At 32.5% G+C, this 17372-nt stretch overlaps 1 protein-coding gene across 1 annotated transcript; it reads left to right on the top strand.

Moving 5' to 3' along the window:
- The first annotated feature begins 3306 nt into the window (after positions 1-3306).
- Positions 3307-9021, top strand: LOC130951812 (uncharacterized). The gene is made up of 6 exons (XM_057880548.1): positions 3307-3619; positions 3783-4009; positions 6398-6508; positions 6619-6774; positions 6895-7136; positions 8676-9021. The coding sequence occupies exons 1-6, from the start codon at positions 3327-3329 to the stop codon at positions 9006-9008; spliced, it is 1362 nt and encodes a 453-aa protein (XP_057736531.1). The 5' UTR covers positions 3307-3326; the 3' UTR covers positions 9009-9021.
- The last annotated feature ends 8351 nt before the right edge of the window (positions 9022-17372 follow it).

Raw genomic sequence — 17372 nt, 5'->3', positions numbered from 1 at the left:
CAATTTAGATTATTGTCTTTCTAATGTTATTTTTCTAAAATAAAAATTTTACTTACTCAGTCATGGGAATGGATTCTCTCTATTTTTTTTAACAATTGAGGGAGTAAAGTGTAATCTTTCACCATTAATTTCATAAATGGGACCAAAAATAAATATGATTGAAAGAATAATAAAAGATTAGAAATCACACTTTATACTCCCAATCTTTTTTAACAATTGAGAGGATTCATTTCCTAGGACATTCCATTTTTTTGCTATCATTTATTGTTGCAATGCATCCCACTTTATCTATCATCAAGTGGATTAATCTCCCCGTGGATTTTGGAGGTTAGGGTTTATAAAATGGGGGTTAGGGACTATTTTGATATAATATAATGAACATATCTTATCAGCTTTTATTTGGGTACGCATTTGTTAACACACGATAAGTTAACGGCCCACGTATATCGCTGTTGACAGAAACTGTTAGTTCAAAAACGGAAGGACAAACGAGATTAATGTTAAATCTTTTCGTAACTAATTTGATTAAAAAAATTATTTGAAAACAAAAATAACAGTTGTGCAATCTTTCGGAGACTAATTTGACCATTAATCCTTTATTTTTATTAATTATTTCTGAAACTAATACATAATATTATATATAATAAATATATAATTATAAAAGTTTAACAATGGGTTAAGAACATATTATAAATATGACATACATAAGATAAGATATTAAACCAAATAACATAACTTTAGATTATTGTCTTTCTAATGTTATTTTTCTAAAATAAAAATTTTACTTACTCAGTCATGGGAATGGATACTCTCTATTTTTTTAACAATTGAGGGAGTAAAGTGTAATCTTTCACCATTAATTTCATAAATTTGACCAAAAATAAATATGAGAGAAAGAACAATAAAAGATTAGAAATCACACCTTACACTCCCAATCTTTTTTAACAATTGAGAGGATTCATTTCCTAGGACATTCCGTTTCTTTGCTATCATTTATTAGTGTAATGCATCCCTCTTTATCTATCATCAAGATGGATTAATGTCTCCATGGATTTTGGAGGTTAGGGTTTATAAAATGGGGGTTTGGAATTATTTTGACATAATATAGTGAACATATCTTATCAGCTTTCATCTGGGTACACATTTGTTAACACACGGTATGTTAACAGCCCACGTGTATCGCTGTTGACGGAAACTGTTAGCCAAAAAATGGAAGGACAAACAATATTAATGTTAAATCTTTTCGGAACTAATTTGATTAAAAAAATTATTTGAAAACAAAAATAATAATTGTGCAATCTTTCGGAGATTAATTTGACCATTAATCTTTTATTTAATTAATTATTACTGAAACAAATACATAATATTATAAATAATAAATATATAATTATAAAGGTTTAACAATGGGTTAAGAACATATTATTAATATCACATACATAAGATAGGATATTAAACCAAAGAACATCACTTTAGATTATTGTCTTTCTAATGTTATTTTTCTAAAATAAAAACTTTACTTACTCCGTCATGGAATGGATTCTCTCTATTTTTTAATAATTGAGGAAGTAAAGTATAATCTTTCACGATTAATTTATAAATGGGACCAAAAATAAATATAAGAGAAAAAACAATAAAAGATTAGAAATCATACTTTACACTCCAAATTTTTTTTAACAATTGAGAGGATTCATTTTCTAGGACATTCTGTTTCTTTGCTATCATTTATTGGTGTAATGCATCCCACTTTATCTATCATCAATATGAATTAATGTCTCCGTGGGTTTTGGAGGTTAGGGTTTATAAAATGGGGATTAGGGACTATTTTGACATAATATAGTGAACATATCTTATCAACTTTCATCTGGGTACACATTTGTTAACACACGGTAAGTTAACAGCCCACGTGTATCGCTGTTGACGGAAACTGTTAGCCCAAAAATAGAATGACAAACAAGATTAATGTTAATTCTTTTCGGAACTAATTTAATTAAAATAATTATTTGAAAACAAAAATAATAATTGTGCAATCTTTCGGAGACTAATTTGACCATTAATCCTTTATTTTTATTAATTATTACTGAAACAAATACATAATATTATATATAATGAATATATAATTATAAAGGTTTAACAATGGGTTAAGAACAGATTATAAATATCACATACATAAGATAAGATATTAAACCAAATAAGATCACTTTAGATTATTATTTTTCTAATGTTATTTTTCTAAAATAAAAACTTTACTTACTCAGTCATGAGAATGGATTCTCTCTATTTTTTTAACAATTGAGGGAATAAAGTATAATCTTTCACCATTAATTTTTTAAATGGGACCAAAAATAAATATAAGAGAAAGAACAATAAAAAATTAGAAATCACACTTTACACTCCCAATCTTTTTTAACAATTGAGAGGATTCATTTTCTAGGACATTTCGTTTTTTTGCTATCATTTATTGGTGTAATGCATCCCACTTTATCTATCATCAATATGGATTAATGTCTCCGTGAATTTTGGAGGTTAGGATTTATAAAATGGGAGTTAGGGACTATTTTGACATAATATAGTGAAAATATCTTATCATCTTTTATCTGGGTACACATTTGTTAACACACGGTAAGTTAATGGCCCGTGTGTACCGCTGTTGACGGAAACTGTTAGCTCAAAAATGGAAGGACAAACGAGATTAACGTTAAATCTTTCCAGAACTAATTTGATTAAAAAAATCATTTGAAAACAAAAAATAACAATATTGCAATTTTTCGAAGACTAATTTGACTGTTAATCTTTTATTTTTATTAATTATTACTGAAACAAATACATAATATTATATATAATAAATATATAATTATAAAGGTTTAACAATGGGTTAGGAACATATTATAAATATCAAGATAAGATATTAAACCAAATAAAATCACTTTAGATTATTGTTTTTCTAATGTTATTTTTCTAAAATAAAAATTTTACTTATTCTGTTATGAGAATGGATTCTCTCTATTTTTTAATAATTAAGGGAATAAAGTATAATTTTTTACCATTAATTTTTTAAATAGAATCAAAAATAAACAATAAAAAATTAAAAATCACACTTTAGACTCCCCATCTTTTTTAACAATTGAGAAAAATCATTTCCTAACATTCCGTTTCTTTGCTATCATTCATTGGTGTAATGGATCCCACTTTATCCATCACATTCGATCTAGTTAAAGTCAACTAAGTTACCAGATTTAGAAAGTCAGCAATCTTAGAACTAACGGTGACTATTTGACCGTCAGCTTTTCTCAGTCATTCGTTCACTCTGCCTCTTGTTATCAACAAAAATGGCTTCAAATCTTCTTCGGCTCCAAGCTTCCCACCCTCTCCCCCATCACTCACTGTCATTTTCCCGCCAAAAACGAAGTCCTCCGCCTCCCTCGCTCCCTGCACACAACTCTTCTTCCTCTTCCCCTTGTACTCATTCCACCATCGTCAAGATCAAGGGTTCTTCTTCTTTGGCCACACGCAGTATTGTTGCATCTGCCATTGGATCCAACTTGAATGCTCCTCTCATCTCTCCTCACGATAATTGGGGAAACTGGACCGCTCTCTTCGTCGCGGCCGTCTTTGGAATCTGGTACTCACGCTTGAATTGATTTGAATGTACGACATTCGTAGTCAAAAGTCAAAACAGTCCACTTAGGGACATTATTGCAAGAGTGGTTAATTTAAATAATGATTGATAGAGATTAATTTGAAGATTTACTGATTCTGACTTCTGAGCATTGTGGGATTGTAAGGTCAGAGAGGACCAAGATTGGGAGCACGCTGAGTGGATCTCTGGTGAGCATATTGGTGGGCCTTGCCGCCAGCAATGTGGGGATTGTTTCAAGTAAAGCTTCGGCATACGACGTCGTCTTGAAATTCCTTCTCCCTCTAGCTGTTCCCTTGCTGCTCTTCAGGGCCGACTTGCGCCGCGTAGTCAAGTCCACTGGAACACTCCTCTTAGCTTTCTTGTTAGGCTCAGGTGAGGTAACTCATTTTGTTGCGGCTTTGGTTTCTCCCAAGCGCAAAACTCATTAAAGTGTAAAAGTGAGGGATTAAGCACCATTGGACAATAGAAACTATTGATCTAAATAATTTTTTGCTTAGATTTGTTCCTTTGTGGGTTCATATGTCTGCATTTAACTGGCTGGTATAATCAGCTTTGGTTTTAGTGTACTGTTTTAGCTACTCCATTCTGTGTGCAATCTGCACGAAGCGTGAAAGCAGTTCCATGATTGTAGAGTGGTAAATCATAAAAATAACTGGAAGGGTTTTACTTTGGGCTTCAATTGGAAAATGTTGGTTAAATATCAGTAAACTTAAATGATGTGTTTAAATAGTTTGGTTTTGTTATTCAATGCAGTGCTTAGTGTTTACATACTTGATGTTTCTATCGGGTGTGCAGATTTGTCTTATTAAATTGTTGAAGATGTTAACATGAAGTTGAGAAGTTACAATCTTTAGTTGTCTTCTGCTGGATTTGTTAGACTCATCCACTGATGAGTAGTTTGATTTAGACTCCTTTCATTTTCTTCTAGACTAGGTTAGTGGATCTTATGCAGAACAGTGACTTCCAGTTATCTTTTAAGTTCCTTTGCATCCATGATTCTTTTGTTCCGCTTTTTCTTGGTTTCGTACTTCCAGAAAACCTTTATAAGTCTGTTTTACAAATGATTTTTTGGAGGCTTGACTATTACATTTGTCTAAAGCAGTAGTCATAGAGTGGCAAAGAGAAGAAATAAGTTTATTAAGGCATGGAGAGAGTGAATGAATTACTCCAATATTTTTATGACAAAACTGTTTGGAACGAGGGAAAAGATATTTGCACATTGATAATGTAAAGGGTGTACCATTCCAAACAACTTCAGCAATAGAGTTATCTTAATGATATGTCAATCAAATGTGATTGTTTCTTCTAGTATTTCCTGTCTTACAGAAAGCTATCTTGGAACACAGTAATTGCTCTGGCATATGTACTTGAGTTGAACTAATGCTAGACAGGACAGAACATGACATTAACACAAAGACAATAGAACAGAGATACTAAAATAAAGAAAACTGTTCTTGAGACACTGTGTCTAATCTCCATATCTCTCTATCTAAACACTTTTTAGATATTTATTGTCTATGTCTCTGTGTCCTGTCCACAAAAACAAATGCAGCCTAATGGAGAATTTTAAAAGGTGGTTAATGTGAAATATGATGGTAAAATAAAATGAATTTGGGATTAAGTGAAATGATAGCCTAGGGCTGGTTTGAGCATCAAAAGGAAAAACCATTAAAGTAGGTAATTAAATGTTTGAAATGGTCCATACTCGAGATAATACTCAATTTGGTCCCTGAACTTACACGCGAGACTCAATTTAGTCTCTGAAGTTTTAATTGCCTCTATTTAGTCCCCAAACTTTGTGAACATAACTCATGTTAGTCCTTGAAACAATTTTCAACGTACAAATGTTAACGGAACACTGTTGTGACAGCCGGATGCCACGCTAAACTTTGTAAAATAATGTCGATTTCGTTTTGGCACTCAAATAACCCAAAAACAACATCCTAAATGGTGTTTATTAAAATTTTACCTAACAAAATAAGTAATACGATGCTGTTTTTGAGCTACTTAAATGTCAAAACCAAAATTGTATCATTTTACAAGTTTTAACGTGACATGTGATAGTCTACAACAGCGCTCTATTAACGTTTTTATACTAAAAATGTTGTCAGGGACTAATATGAGGCACGTTTATAAACTCCGGGGACTAAATAGAGGCAATTGAAACCTCAGGGACTAAATTGAGACTCGCGTGTAAGTTCAGGGACCAAATTGAGTATTATCTCTTTTACTCAACTGCTAGCATCTTCCAATATTATTGTACAGTTCAAATGTGTTTCAATTAGGATATTTGCGAAGGAAATTTGAAAAGAAGCATGTCAAGATATGGATCTCAGCAATAGCTTTCACATTTCTCCAATAACCCTTTTTTCCCCTTCACTTTTCAGCTTTCACAAATCACTATATAAGATTTTTACTAAGATTTTTAAGTTATTAGTAAGTCCACTATGACAAAGAACATAAAGTACACGCTTAAGTGACTAGTAAAAACATATTTTGAAGCTGAAACCAATTTGTGGATGCCAATTATGTAAAGTAATTACAGTTGTTAGCTTATGAACTGAATTCAAAACTCACATTAATTTGTCAAATATACGTTTTCTTGGTAAGTTTCTATTTTCCTTACGTATCACAACTCACAAGTTCACAACAATTACAAATGCTATGGTTAAAATTAGCTTGTCCGAGCCTTCTTTATTTCTTCATTTCCTTTGTTTTATCAAGTATTAACCTATTTTCTCCTCTACATTTTCGTGACAGTTGCAACTACAATTGGAACAGTAGTCGCATATCTGCTTGTTCCAATGCGATCGCTTGGTCAGGATGGTTGGAAGATAGCAGCAGCACTCATGGGCAGACATATTGGAGGAGGTCATTTTCATTTTACTTCCTACATCTTATTAATATTGCTATGAATGTTTGTACATTTAAATCACATGGCTTCACTACTGATATTTATTATTGTTTTCCTTATTTTGCAGCTGTCAACTATGTTGCAATTTCTGATGCCCTCGGTGTTACCCCATCAGTTTTAACCGCCGGGTTAGCTGCAGATAATGTTATCTGTGCAGTGTATTTTTCAACATTGTTTGCATTAGCCTCTAGAGTGCCTCCAGAAGCCTCATCGTCTGTGAATGGTAGCTTAAATTCTATTTCGATTATAATATTACTAGTTAGTATGTGTAGTATTTTCTTTGGCATTAGCCATGTAATATTAACTTATTTATTTAGTTACTTAATTTTTAAATGTTTTGCAGACGATGAAATAACTACCAAGTCTAATCCAAGGAACACACTTCCTGTGCTCCAAATGGCTACTGCTCTTGCTGTGGCCTTTTCCATGTGCAAGGCTGCCACTTTTCTTGTAGGATATTTTGGAATCCAAGGGGGTATTCTTCCGGTGGTAACAGCAATTGCTGTAATTCTTGCAACTGTATTTCCCAAACCATTTTCTTCACTTTCACCCTCCGGCGAGGCTATGGCTGTGGTTCTCATGCAGGTGAGTTAGTAATTCTCATACGCAGGTTTTGTCACAGTAAGAAGTTACCTTAGTGCCAACGATACGAGAGATACAATTATATAATTTGATTTTTCTCCCCTTTTTAAGAACACTAGGGAATGATGTGATGATAGCGACAAAGTATTAAAAAATGAATAAAACTCTACAACCAAATAAAATAGTTAACCAAGTTTAACCAAGTTATTATAACTAAGTTCTTCTTCGTCTTCTTCTTCCTCCTCCTCCCAACCTTGATGCTGCTACTTTTTCTTGTTTTCCTCCCTTCCTCTCTTTTCCTTATCTTTCTCTTTCATTATCGTCGTCACCAGCACACCACCACCTCCATCTCCTCCTCCTCTTCCTTCTCCTTTTCTCATTTGAATTTTTTGGATTTCCTCCTTCCTTTTCCTCCTCTTTCATCGTCGTCGTCATTATTATTATTATTATTATTATTATTATTATTATTGTCGTCATCATCATCTTCTTATACATATAACTGTTCAAATCCAAAATGCATCAAAATTACTTAGTGATGACGACACACAAACAAACTCAGTTTAAAACAAGCACACAAACTAAATTCAATTATCCACAAAAGTACATGCATGTAAATAATACAGAAAAGCCATCAATATGACTTAAATGACACTAGAAGTATTACAATTATCTTGCATGAACTAATTACACTAAATCAAAGTTAATGAGACCAAATGCACCTTATTTAAATTCGGAATGTACCAAAATTAGTTAATGATAATGATATGCAAACTTAATTCAAAACAAATACAGACCAAGTGCATCTTATTTAAATTCAAAATGCACTAAAATTATTTAAATGATAACTCAAAACTTCCCATCCTTCTTCTTCTTCATTATCATCATCTTTTGTTGTTTATCTTCTCCTCCTTGTTTTACCTTCTCATGATTCTTCTTATTTTACTCTCTTAATAAAAATAAAAACAAAAAAAAATCTAACAAAGAAAAAGAAACACATAATGTTGCAAAATCAGTAGAAAGAGGAGAAGAAAAAGAAAAAAACGCAGAAGAGTAGCAATAAAAAAATGATGATAAGGAAAAAATACGCAAAGAAGAAGGAATGCCAAAAATGAAAAGGAACACGAAGGAGAAGAAAAAGAAAAAAAAAGGAGGAGGAACACGGAATATTAACGTTTATGTGTGGGGATAGTTGGAGTGTGTATTCCCGCTCTCACTAATAAAACTAAATTTTTTTTTACTGAGTTTGGACCAACTTGGTTGGACTTGATTGCAAAAAGAACTTAAATATGTATCTAAGACTGAAAAAAACATATATGAGTTAGTTATCACTTATTAAAAAATATTCATTTATTTAATTTTAAATTTTGATTATGATAATAAATTTTTGGATTTTTTACACAAATTATGTAGATTGAGAAATACTCCATTTTTTTACATTTTTTTGTAATCTTATTCATCGTTGATTGGCTAAATTCTTATCCAATAAATATGAAATTTATCGAGTTGGTAATAAGTTATTGTTTCTACTGCTTATAAAAACAGGTGTTCTTTGCAGTAATAGGTGCAAGTGGTAGCATATGGAGTGTTATCAGAACAGCACCTAGCATCTTCCTTTTTTCTTTTATTCAGATAGCAGGGCATCTTATGGTGATTATTGGATTGGGAAGACTGTTTCGGTTCGACTTGAAGTTGCTTCTTATTGCATCCAACGCTAATGTTGGAGGGCCAACCACAGCATGTGGAATGGCAACTACAAAAAGGTGGCATTCTCTCATTGTGCCTAGCATTCTTGCTGGTGTATTTGGAATTGCCATTGCAACTTTTCTTGGCATAGGATTTGGTCAAACAGTATTAAAATACATGTGCAATTCATAGCTTTATGTAAGAAGTAAGAACTTCCTCCTCTTCCTCCCATTTCTTAGTTTTGATAGATTTTGAGGAGTTCAAAGGTACAATTTGTGGTAAAGATAATCAATCCTGAGCTAAATTTCAAACAATATACATTCAAATATTGAAGTAAATTTTAATCTAACTAGCAATAACAAAACCCGAGACTCAAACTGGGGAGACATTTCAGAAACTCAATTGGACTAGAGGAGATTTTCTTGTAATGATTGAAATGACGAATAGTAATTATATCAAAATATATAAGCAAAGTCATGAAAAGTTATATAATTGTATTCACAATTTCTTTATTTATTGGGGAGAGTATTCACAAATTATTTATGATAAGATGTAATGTTTTTTTATTTTTTGTTTTTATCAATGTAACTGGCATCATGTAGTAAAATGATAATACATTGTTGTTTTCTAATCCTACAGATAATGTAAACGCATTAATTTTTTTTTAAGATGAGTTCAAGTAGGTATCTTTTAAATTATTCATTTACTCAGCCTTTTATTACATTAATTGAAAACAAAATTAAAATAAACACATTCAAATAGATTTAATTTTTTTAAAATTAAATACACATCCAAAAAATAATTTAAATAAACTAAAATTTAAATTTTTAATTTTAATTGTTCAAATCAATTTTAAACCTTCTAATCACTAGTACATCCCAAATAAAACCCAAAAAAGCTAAGTTTCAACAAGCTAAACTTGTAAAATCCAAAGTTACACCTCACACTCCTCATCTGTCACCACTCCTCTTCCGCACAGCCTTCCTCTTCTTTGCTGCTTACCCATCCGCGCCACCTTCCTCCTCCACGCCGCCTTCTTTTTCATTGCCGTTTTCTCTGCGTCAAAAACGCATCTTAGGTATTTTGATGTGTCTGTGCTGATAAATTTTTTTTTTCACTATTCTGTTTGATTTAATTTGGGATTTGTTATCATTAATCACATTTTTTGGGCTACTATAGTGTTTGGTCCCTCTTTTTTTCTTTTTGTTTTTGTTTAATAAAAAGTTTTATCTTTTCAATCTATGTATAATATTGGACGTGTCTATAATTCTTTTTCTTTTTTTGAATGTGTTTGTGTTGATATTTTTTCACGCCTTTGTTTGATTTGGAGTTTGTAATATTAATATAATTTAAATGTGTAAATACTTAATTTTAAATGTGTTTATGTTCATTTAATTTTAGATGTATTTATAGTCAAAATTTTATTGTTAATTTTTTAGATTTCATATTTCCTCCACAAAAATTAAATGCATAACTGTTTGTGAACTCTGCATAAACATAATTTAATAGAAGCCAACTGAGTTTGTAATTAAGTGTTGTCAAAAAAGAATAACAGAATTCTAGTTTGTGTCCTTATTTTGTGTAGATAATCATTGAAATACTAAGATTTGTTTATTATTGTTCTAATATGGGAATTTCAAACCTTAGACTTTGAAAAAATGTGGAAACTACTAGAATAAAAAAAATGTGCATGCCTATCTATTGGCTAAATCCATTTTGTCAATAAGCATACATATGTCAATATATAATGTTTAACATAAGAACCCAATCATTCTTGATCTTTAACATAAGAAATATGGGCGTTCTCATTCTATAAGTTCTTTCTTTGTTCCTTTTCAAAATTTGAAAGGATTCCTCTCTCATGCTGAAGTTGACGTCCATTCATTGGCTTCACTATATTCTCACGTGGTAGGTTTTTATGAATGTATCTGTATGTCTTTGAAGTTTAGACTATATATATGAAATGCTTTACTTAGATATTTGGATGTCTCTATTATTTTCTTTTTTTTTGGATATATTTGTGTTGATATTTTTTTATATTTTTATTTGACATGAGTTTTAGATGTATTGATAAAATATTTAGCTTATTTTTTTTATAATTTTAAATATGTATTTACGTCTAATTTTATCCTATATTTAATATGTAGTCCAAAACTACAATGTCAATAAAAAAACATACTTGTGTTAGTCCAAAGAAAGGAAAAGAAAAGCTAATAAAGCTTTTATGGACAAATTTGATGAATCCAATGCGATGATAAAAATATCAAAGAAAAAGTTAAAAGGTCAAAGAAATCAGAGAATCCTAAAAAAGTTGTTTTTTTATAATTTACTAATTCTCGGAATTAGTAAGTGATAAACTAACCAATGTGTCCATTTTTTAGAAGACACTTGATACCCGATGCACTTCAACTGCCATCACGAATATGATGGAGCATCTGAAATATAAAGATTCGATCAAATACTATGGCGAGCATTAGAACTCCCTACAAAAGGTAATATCTAAAATATATAATTAATACAAAATGCATATATATTTTCTTCTACGGTGTATAGTAAGGTTACTGTTAGTTTTTTTTCTCTGGTAGTACTTCTCTCACTCCTATGGTTCCATTTTACACGTGATAGCTTCCCAAAGTTAGATCCGAAAAAGTATCATCAACTCAGACATCTTTAAAGGCAGAATCCAAAAAGAAGTTAAGAACCATGTAATTAGATGTTCAGTTGCAATCGATATAGAAAAGAAAGAGTTCCAATGCTACTTTATCATGTTTGTCATGAAGGCCTTCCTGTTTGCTATGGGAAAGACACATCTATGATTGTGTTAAGGAGGGGATAAGAAAATATACGTAAGATGGCATAAAGACTATCGATGGATGCATGTTTACTCTCTTGATAAGTTGAGCCACATCAATTGTTATATCTATATTCGCTTGAACAATAGTGCTCATTTGCTCATGTGTTTTTGTGGCAAATACTTTACTTGCATACCAATAAACAAGGGGACCTTAGGTAGCAGTCTTAAACCATGGATGAGGGAATGGACTATTGCTGCACTTCAACAAGTAGTAAAGAAAGAACAAGTTCGGGAATCGGTATAGATGCATATGTCAATGTACTTAATTTTTTTTACTATGAAAATTTGCTTGAGAGTTGCGAATAATGTTGACAGTGCCTAATTTAGAATATTAAGGAGTTAAAAAAATCTAAAAGAAAAAAGGGCAACGTCTTGAATCACGGAAGAAAACCTCTGATAAATGCGGGGTGCACAAGTTATACCTTGGACTAAGAAACGAATAAGAAAAAAGCCAAAATAAATTGTTGAGAAATTAGACGAAGGAGAACTTTTGACTGAGACTGACACAAGCGATGGAGATTGGTGTCATAGAAAGAACCCAAGCTCAACATCCTCGACAAAAATGAATGTTGCCTCTCCTCTAGATAGAGTGTTCAATGGTAATAAAGATCATCAAGATAGACAAATTTGAATGTTGATATAGTTTAGAATTAGATTTATATTCCATCCTTTTGTAGCTAGATTTGGATGAGTGCCATTGTTTATTATATTATATTGAGTTGAATGACTTGGTGTGTGTTGTCATGAGCTCTAAGAGGAAGTTGTTGCTGATTATGAAGCACCTAATCCTATGAACAATGAAGAAAACTATGTTATTGATGTATTGGGTAAAAAGTAAGTACATATACTAATTATTGTTGTTATAATTTAACTATACGATATGTACACTAGTATTGAAATGAATAAAATTAAAAGTTCAAATGAGTAATGAAAAACCGAAATAAATAAATACTAGTATTCAAATAAGTAATAAAAAATATCGGCGAATAATAAATTGATATATGACATTTAATTTTTAATTTTTAATTTTATTTGTATGATGTTGGATGTGTGCAAGTAATTTCTTGTGTGTCATTGTGTAATTTTAGATGTGTTTAAATAAGTCCTTTTCTACTGTATTATATTGAGCTGAAGGATTTTGTGTGTGTAATCATGAGCTCCAAGAGAAGGTTATTGCAAATTGTGAAGCACCTAGTCCTATGAACAATAAAGAAAACTATGTTCGCAACGCATTGGGTAGCAAGTAACTACATATACTAATTATTGTTGTTACAATTTAACTATATGATATGTACACTAGTATTGAAGTTGTGGTAATGTGGAATTTTTTAGATTGAATTTTTATTTTCTATTTGCGATGTGCAGGACGTCAAAGTGTTTAGATATAGTTGTGCATTCAGAATCCCACGAAAGTGTGAAGAATGTGGATGGTGGCGAGGTTGATCATTGATGAGTCCATATTTTATGATAATTTTTTGTTAGAATTGAGTGGATTTCATCATAAAAACCTACACTTATTCCATTAAATAGCATGCTTTTGAGCTTTCCTCCTAAATTATGCTTGATTATGAAAACATGCTTTTTTGTGCCTGATGAGCGGATAATTTATACGCTTTTTGACATTATTTTTACATAGTTTTTAATATGTTTTAGTTACTTTTTAGTATATTTTTATTAATTTTTATGCAAAAATCACATTTATATATGGACTTTACTATGAGTTTGTGTATTTTTTCGTGATTTCAGGTATTTTCTGGCTGAAATTTAGGGACCTGAGCAAAAATCTGATTCAGAGGCTGAGAAAGGACTGAAGATGCTGTTGGATTCTGACCTCCCTGCACTCGAAGTGGATTTTCTGGAGCTACAGAAGCCCAATTGGCACTTTCTCAATTGCGTTGGAAATTAGACATCTTGGGCTTTCCAGCAACCTATAATAGTCCATACTTTGCTCGATATTTGATGGCCCAAACTGGCGTCCAAACGCCAACCAGAGACCATTTTCTGGCGTAAAACGCCAGAACTGGCACCAAAGCTGGAGTTAAACGCCCAAACTGGCACCAAAACTGGCGTTTAAACTCCAACAAGAGCCTATGCACGTGAAAGCTTCAATGCTCAGCCCAAACACACACCAAGTGGGCCCCGGAAGTGGATTTATGCACTATCTACACTTAGTTACACATTTTCTGTAAACCTAGTTTACTAGTTTAGTATAAATAGCACTTTTTACTATTGTATTCATATCTTTAGATCATTTTTGAAAATATCTTTGGATCACTTTTGATCTCTTGATCACGTTTTGGGGCTGGCCATTCGGCCATACCTGGACCTTCATCACTTATGTATTTTCAACGGTGGAGTTTCTACACCTCATAGATTAAGGTGTGGAGCTCTGCTGTTCCTCATAAATTAATGCAAAGTACTATTGTTTTTCTATTCAATTCACACTTATTTTTGTTATAAGATATTCACTCGTACTTTAACCTGATGGATGTGATGATCCGTGACACTCATCATCATCCTCCCTTATGAACGCGTGCCTGACAACCACCTCCGTTCTATCTGCAAGAGCTTGAGTGTGTATCTCTTGGGCTCCTGGTTTACGACGCATGGTTGCCTCTCCTGACAACAGAGCCTTCCATTCCGGGAGATCAGAGTCTTTGTGGTATAAGCTAGAATCAATTGGCAGCATTCTTGATATTTAAAAAGTCTAAACCTTGTCTGTGGTATTTCGAGTAGGATCTGGGATGGGATGACTGTGACGAGCTTCAAACTCGTGACTGTTGGGCGCAGTGACAGTGTGCAAAAGGATCAATAGATCTTATTCCGACACGATCGAGAACCGATAGCTGATTAGCCATGCAGGAAACCGTAGCGGATATGTTTTCACTGAGAGGACGGATGGTAGCCATTGACAACGGTGATCTACCAACATACAGCTTGCCATGGAAGGGAGTACGCATGATTGGATAAGGACAATAGGAAAGCAGAGACTCAGAGGGAACAAAGCATCTCCATACGCTTATCTGAAATTCCTACCAATGAATTGCATAAGTATCTCTATCCTATTTTATCTTTTATTTCTCTTTTAATTATCAAAACATCATAACCATTTGAATCCGCCTGACTGAGATTTATAAGATGACCATAGCTTGCTTCAAGCCGACAATCTCCGTGGGATCGACCCTTACTCACGTAAGGTATTACTTGGACGACCCAGTGCACTTGCTGGTCAGCTGCGCGGAGTTGTGAGAGAAGTGTGAACTCACAATTTCGTGTACCAATTTTTTGGTGCCGTTGCCGGGAATTGTTCGAGTTTGGACAACTGACGGTTCATCTTGTTGCTTAGATTAGGTAATTTTCTTCTTGTTCTATTTTCAAAAATTTTTCAAAAATCTTTCAAATTTTTTTTTCTAATTTTCAAAAATTTTAAAAAATATATTTAATAAAATCATAAAAACAAAAAAAAAATTTTGTGTTTCTTGTTTGAGTCTAGAGTCAAAATTCAAGTTTGGTGTCAATTGCATGTTTTTATTTTTCTAGCACTTTTCGAAAACTCATGCATATGTTATTTTTTATCTTCAAGTTGTTTTTGATGATTGTCTTTGTTTGATCTTGTGATTTTCTTGTTTTGTGTCTTTTCTTGTTTTTCATATGCATTTTCGAATTTTTTAGAGTCAAAAGTTTAAAAATTTCTAAGTTTGGTGTCTTGTATGTGTTTCTTTTCTTAAAAATTTTTCAAAAAATAAGTTCTTGATGTTCATCATGATCTTCAAAGTGTTCTTGGTGTTCATCTTGACATTCAAAGTGTTCTTGCATGTTTTCTTTGTTTTGATCTTAAATTTTCATGTATTGAGTCATTTTGTTCTTTTTCTCTTTCTTCATTAAAATTCAAAAATAAAAAAATCTTTTCCTTATCTTACTCATAAATTTCGAAATTTTGGGTTGAGTTAGTCAAAAAAATTTTAAAATTTAGTTGTTTCTTGTTAGTCAAATCAAAATTTCAATTTAAAAAATTCTATCTTATCAAATCTTTTTTCAAAAATCAAATCTTTTTTGTAATACCCGGTCTAACCGAAATTAATTAAATAATGAGTTAAGTAGGAGCGAATATGGTTGGAAGATTTGGCGATTGGAATTTGATGATTTAAATATGATATTTGGATTCAGTGAGTTTTTCCGAGTCGGAAGACATAGTTTTCTGCGTAAAAGCGCGCAGTGAAATTTTGACCGGCAGTACCGGCTGAGACCTGTCTGGTACTGCAGCTGAAAAAATTGATTATGAGTAAATAGGATTAAGAAATGAGGAATTATAATTAGGGGAGGTAGAAATATTTGAAGTGCGATTTAGAGCGCTAATCTTAAAGGTTTTGGTCCAAAATTGGGCCAACGGACAAAAATAAGTGAACTGGGCCTAAGTGGGCCCAAGACCCAACATATATAAACATTAGTTATGAGTATTTCAGCTCATTTTGCCCTAAAGAAGGGGTGTTGGGCGCTAAATTAAGAAGAGAGAAGAAAAGAGAGAAAACCTAACTCTCTTTGATCTTCAAACCACCATAACTTGAGCTACGGAGCTCCGATTGACAAGCCGTTTGCGGCCACGCGTCGCTCTTCTCATCCTCTACAATTCTATCTAAGTTTTGTGGTGAGTATTCCATTCATCTCTGCGCAGTTTTCGAAATTCCCCACTGTTACACGTTTTTGGGAAGTTAGTGTTGAAATCTTGTGATTTTGGGTGTTTAGGGATACTCAAACATGGATTCTAAGTGGGTTCTATCCCTACTTCATATGGGCTGAGGTAAGAAGTGCTCAAACCCTTGTGATTTATCATTTTTATGAGCCCTAGGTTGATGTATGTATGTGATATTGGTTATGTTAGTGTATTTGATGATCTTGGTGCACAATTGGGAGATTGGTGTTGCTTGAGGAGCTTTGGTGAGGCTTGGGGCTAAGGTTGGTGGAGACTTCCATAGAAGAGGCTCAATTGATTTGGCTACAAGAGGTACGGTTTAAGTTTCATTTAAGTACCGTGTGGTGTGATGAGAATTCCTAGGCTAGATGCCCCTAGGATTAAGTTTGGATTGTGTAAATGGTTGATGCTAATATGCATAGTTGGTATGTAATGTGAATTGATGATTGGGTTGAGAATTGTGTGGCCTTGTATGCTTGGTGTATTGAAAATTTGATGTATTGGATAATGAGTATTAATTTGTGGTTTATGCATTTAAATTGTGAAATTGGGCCGGAGGCCGTAAATTTTGGGCCGGAGGCCGGAAAGAGGTAAGGGAGGTAAGTTGATGTGTGCATTGTATGATGACACAAGTGATTGGATGAATTTCATATAATGAATATGCGAATGAATGGGTTGATTGTTGAATAATAAGATTTGAGGAGTTGAAGGGTGAAATTATGTAGATGAAGTATGTTTGGTTTTGGGTTGAGAAATATTATGTGGTCATATATGTGATTATGATTATTGATGTCTTGATGGTATGGTGATGCATGAGAGGTATATATGTTGTGATATATGCTTGAGGGATGATTAAGGTTGATTTGTGGGTGAAACTACGTGATAGTGATTATGATATTGATTATGTATAATGATGGTTGATTGGAAATAGTATTGTTGGAAATTGAGATGAGGAAGGATGTATGACATGTTATTATGTTTGTAATTTAGCCATTTGCTTGAAATGGGTAAA

The sequence above is a fragment of the Arachis stenosperma genome, chromosome 9 (assembly GCF_014773155.1).
Source record: "Arachis stenosperma cultivar V10309 chromosome 9, arast.V10309.gnm1.PFL2, whole genome shotgun sequence".
Classification (NCBI taxonomy): Eukaryota; Viridiplantae; Streptophyta; class Magnoliopsida; order Fabales; family Fabaceae; genus Arachis; species Arachis stenosperma.
This window is presented reverse-complemented; position numbering and strand designations above follow the sequence as displayed.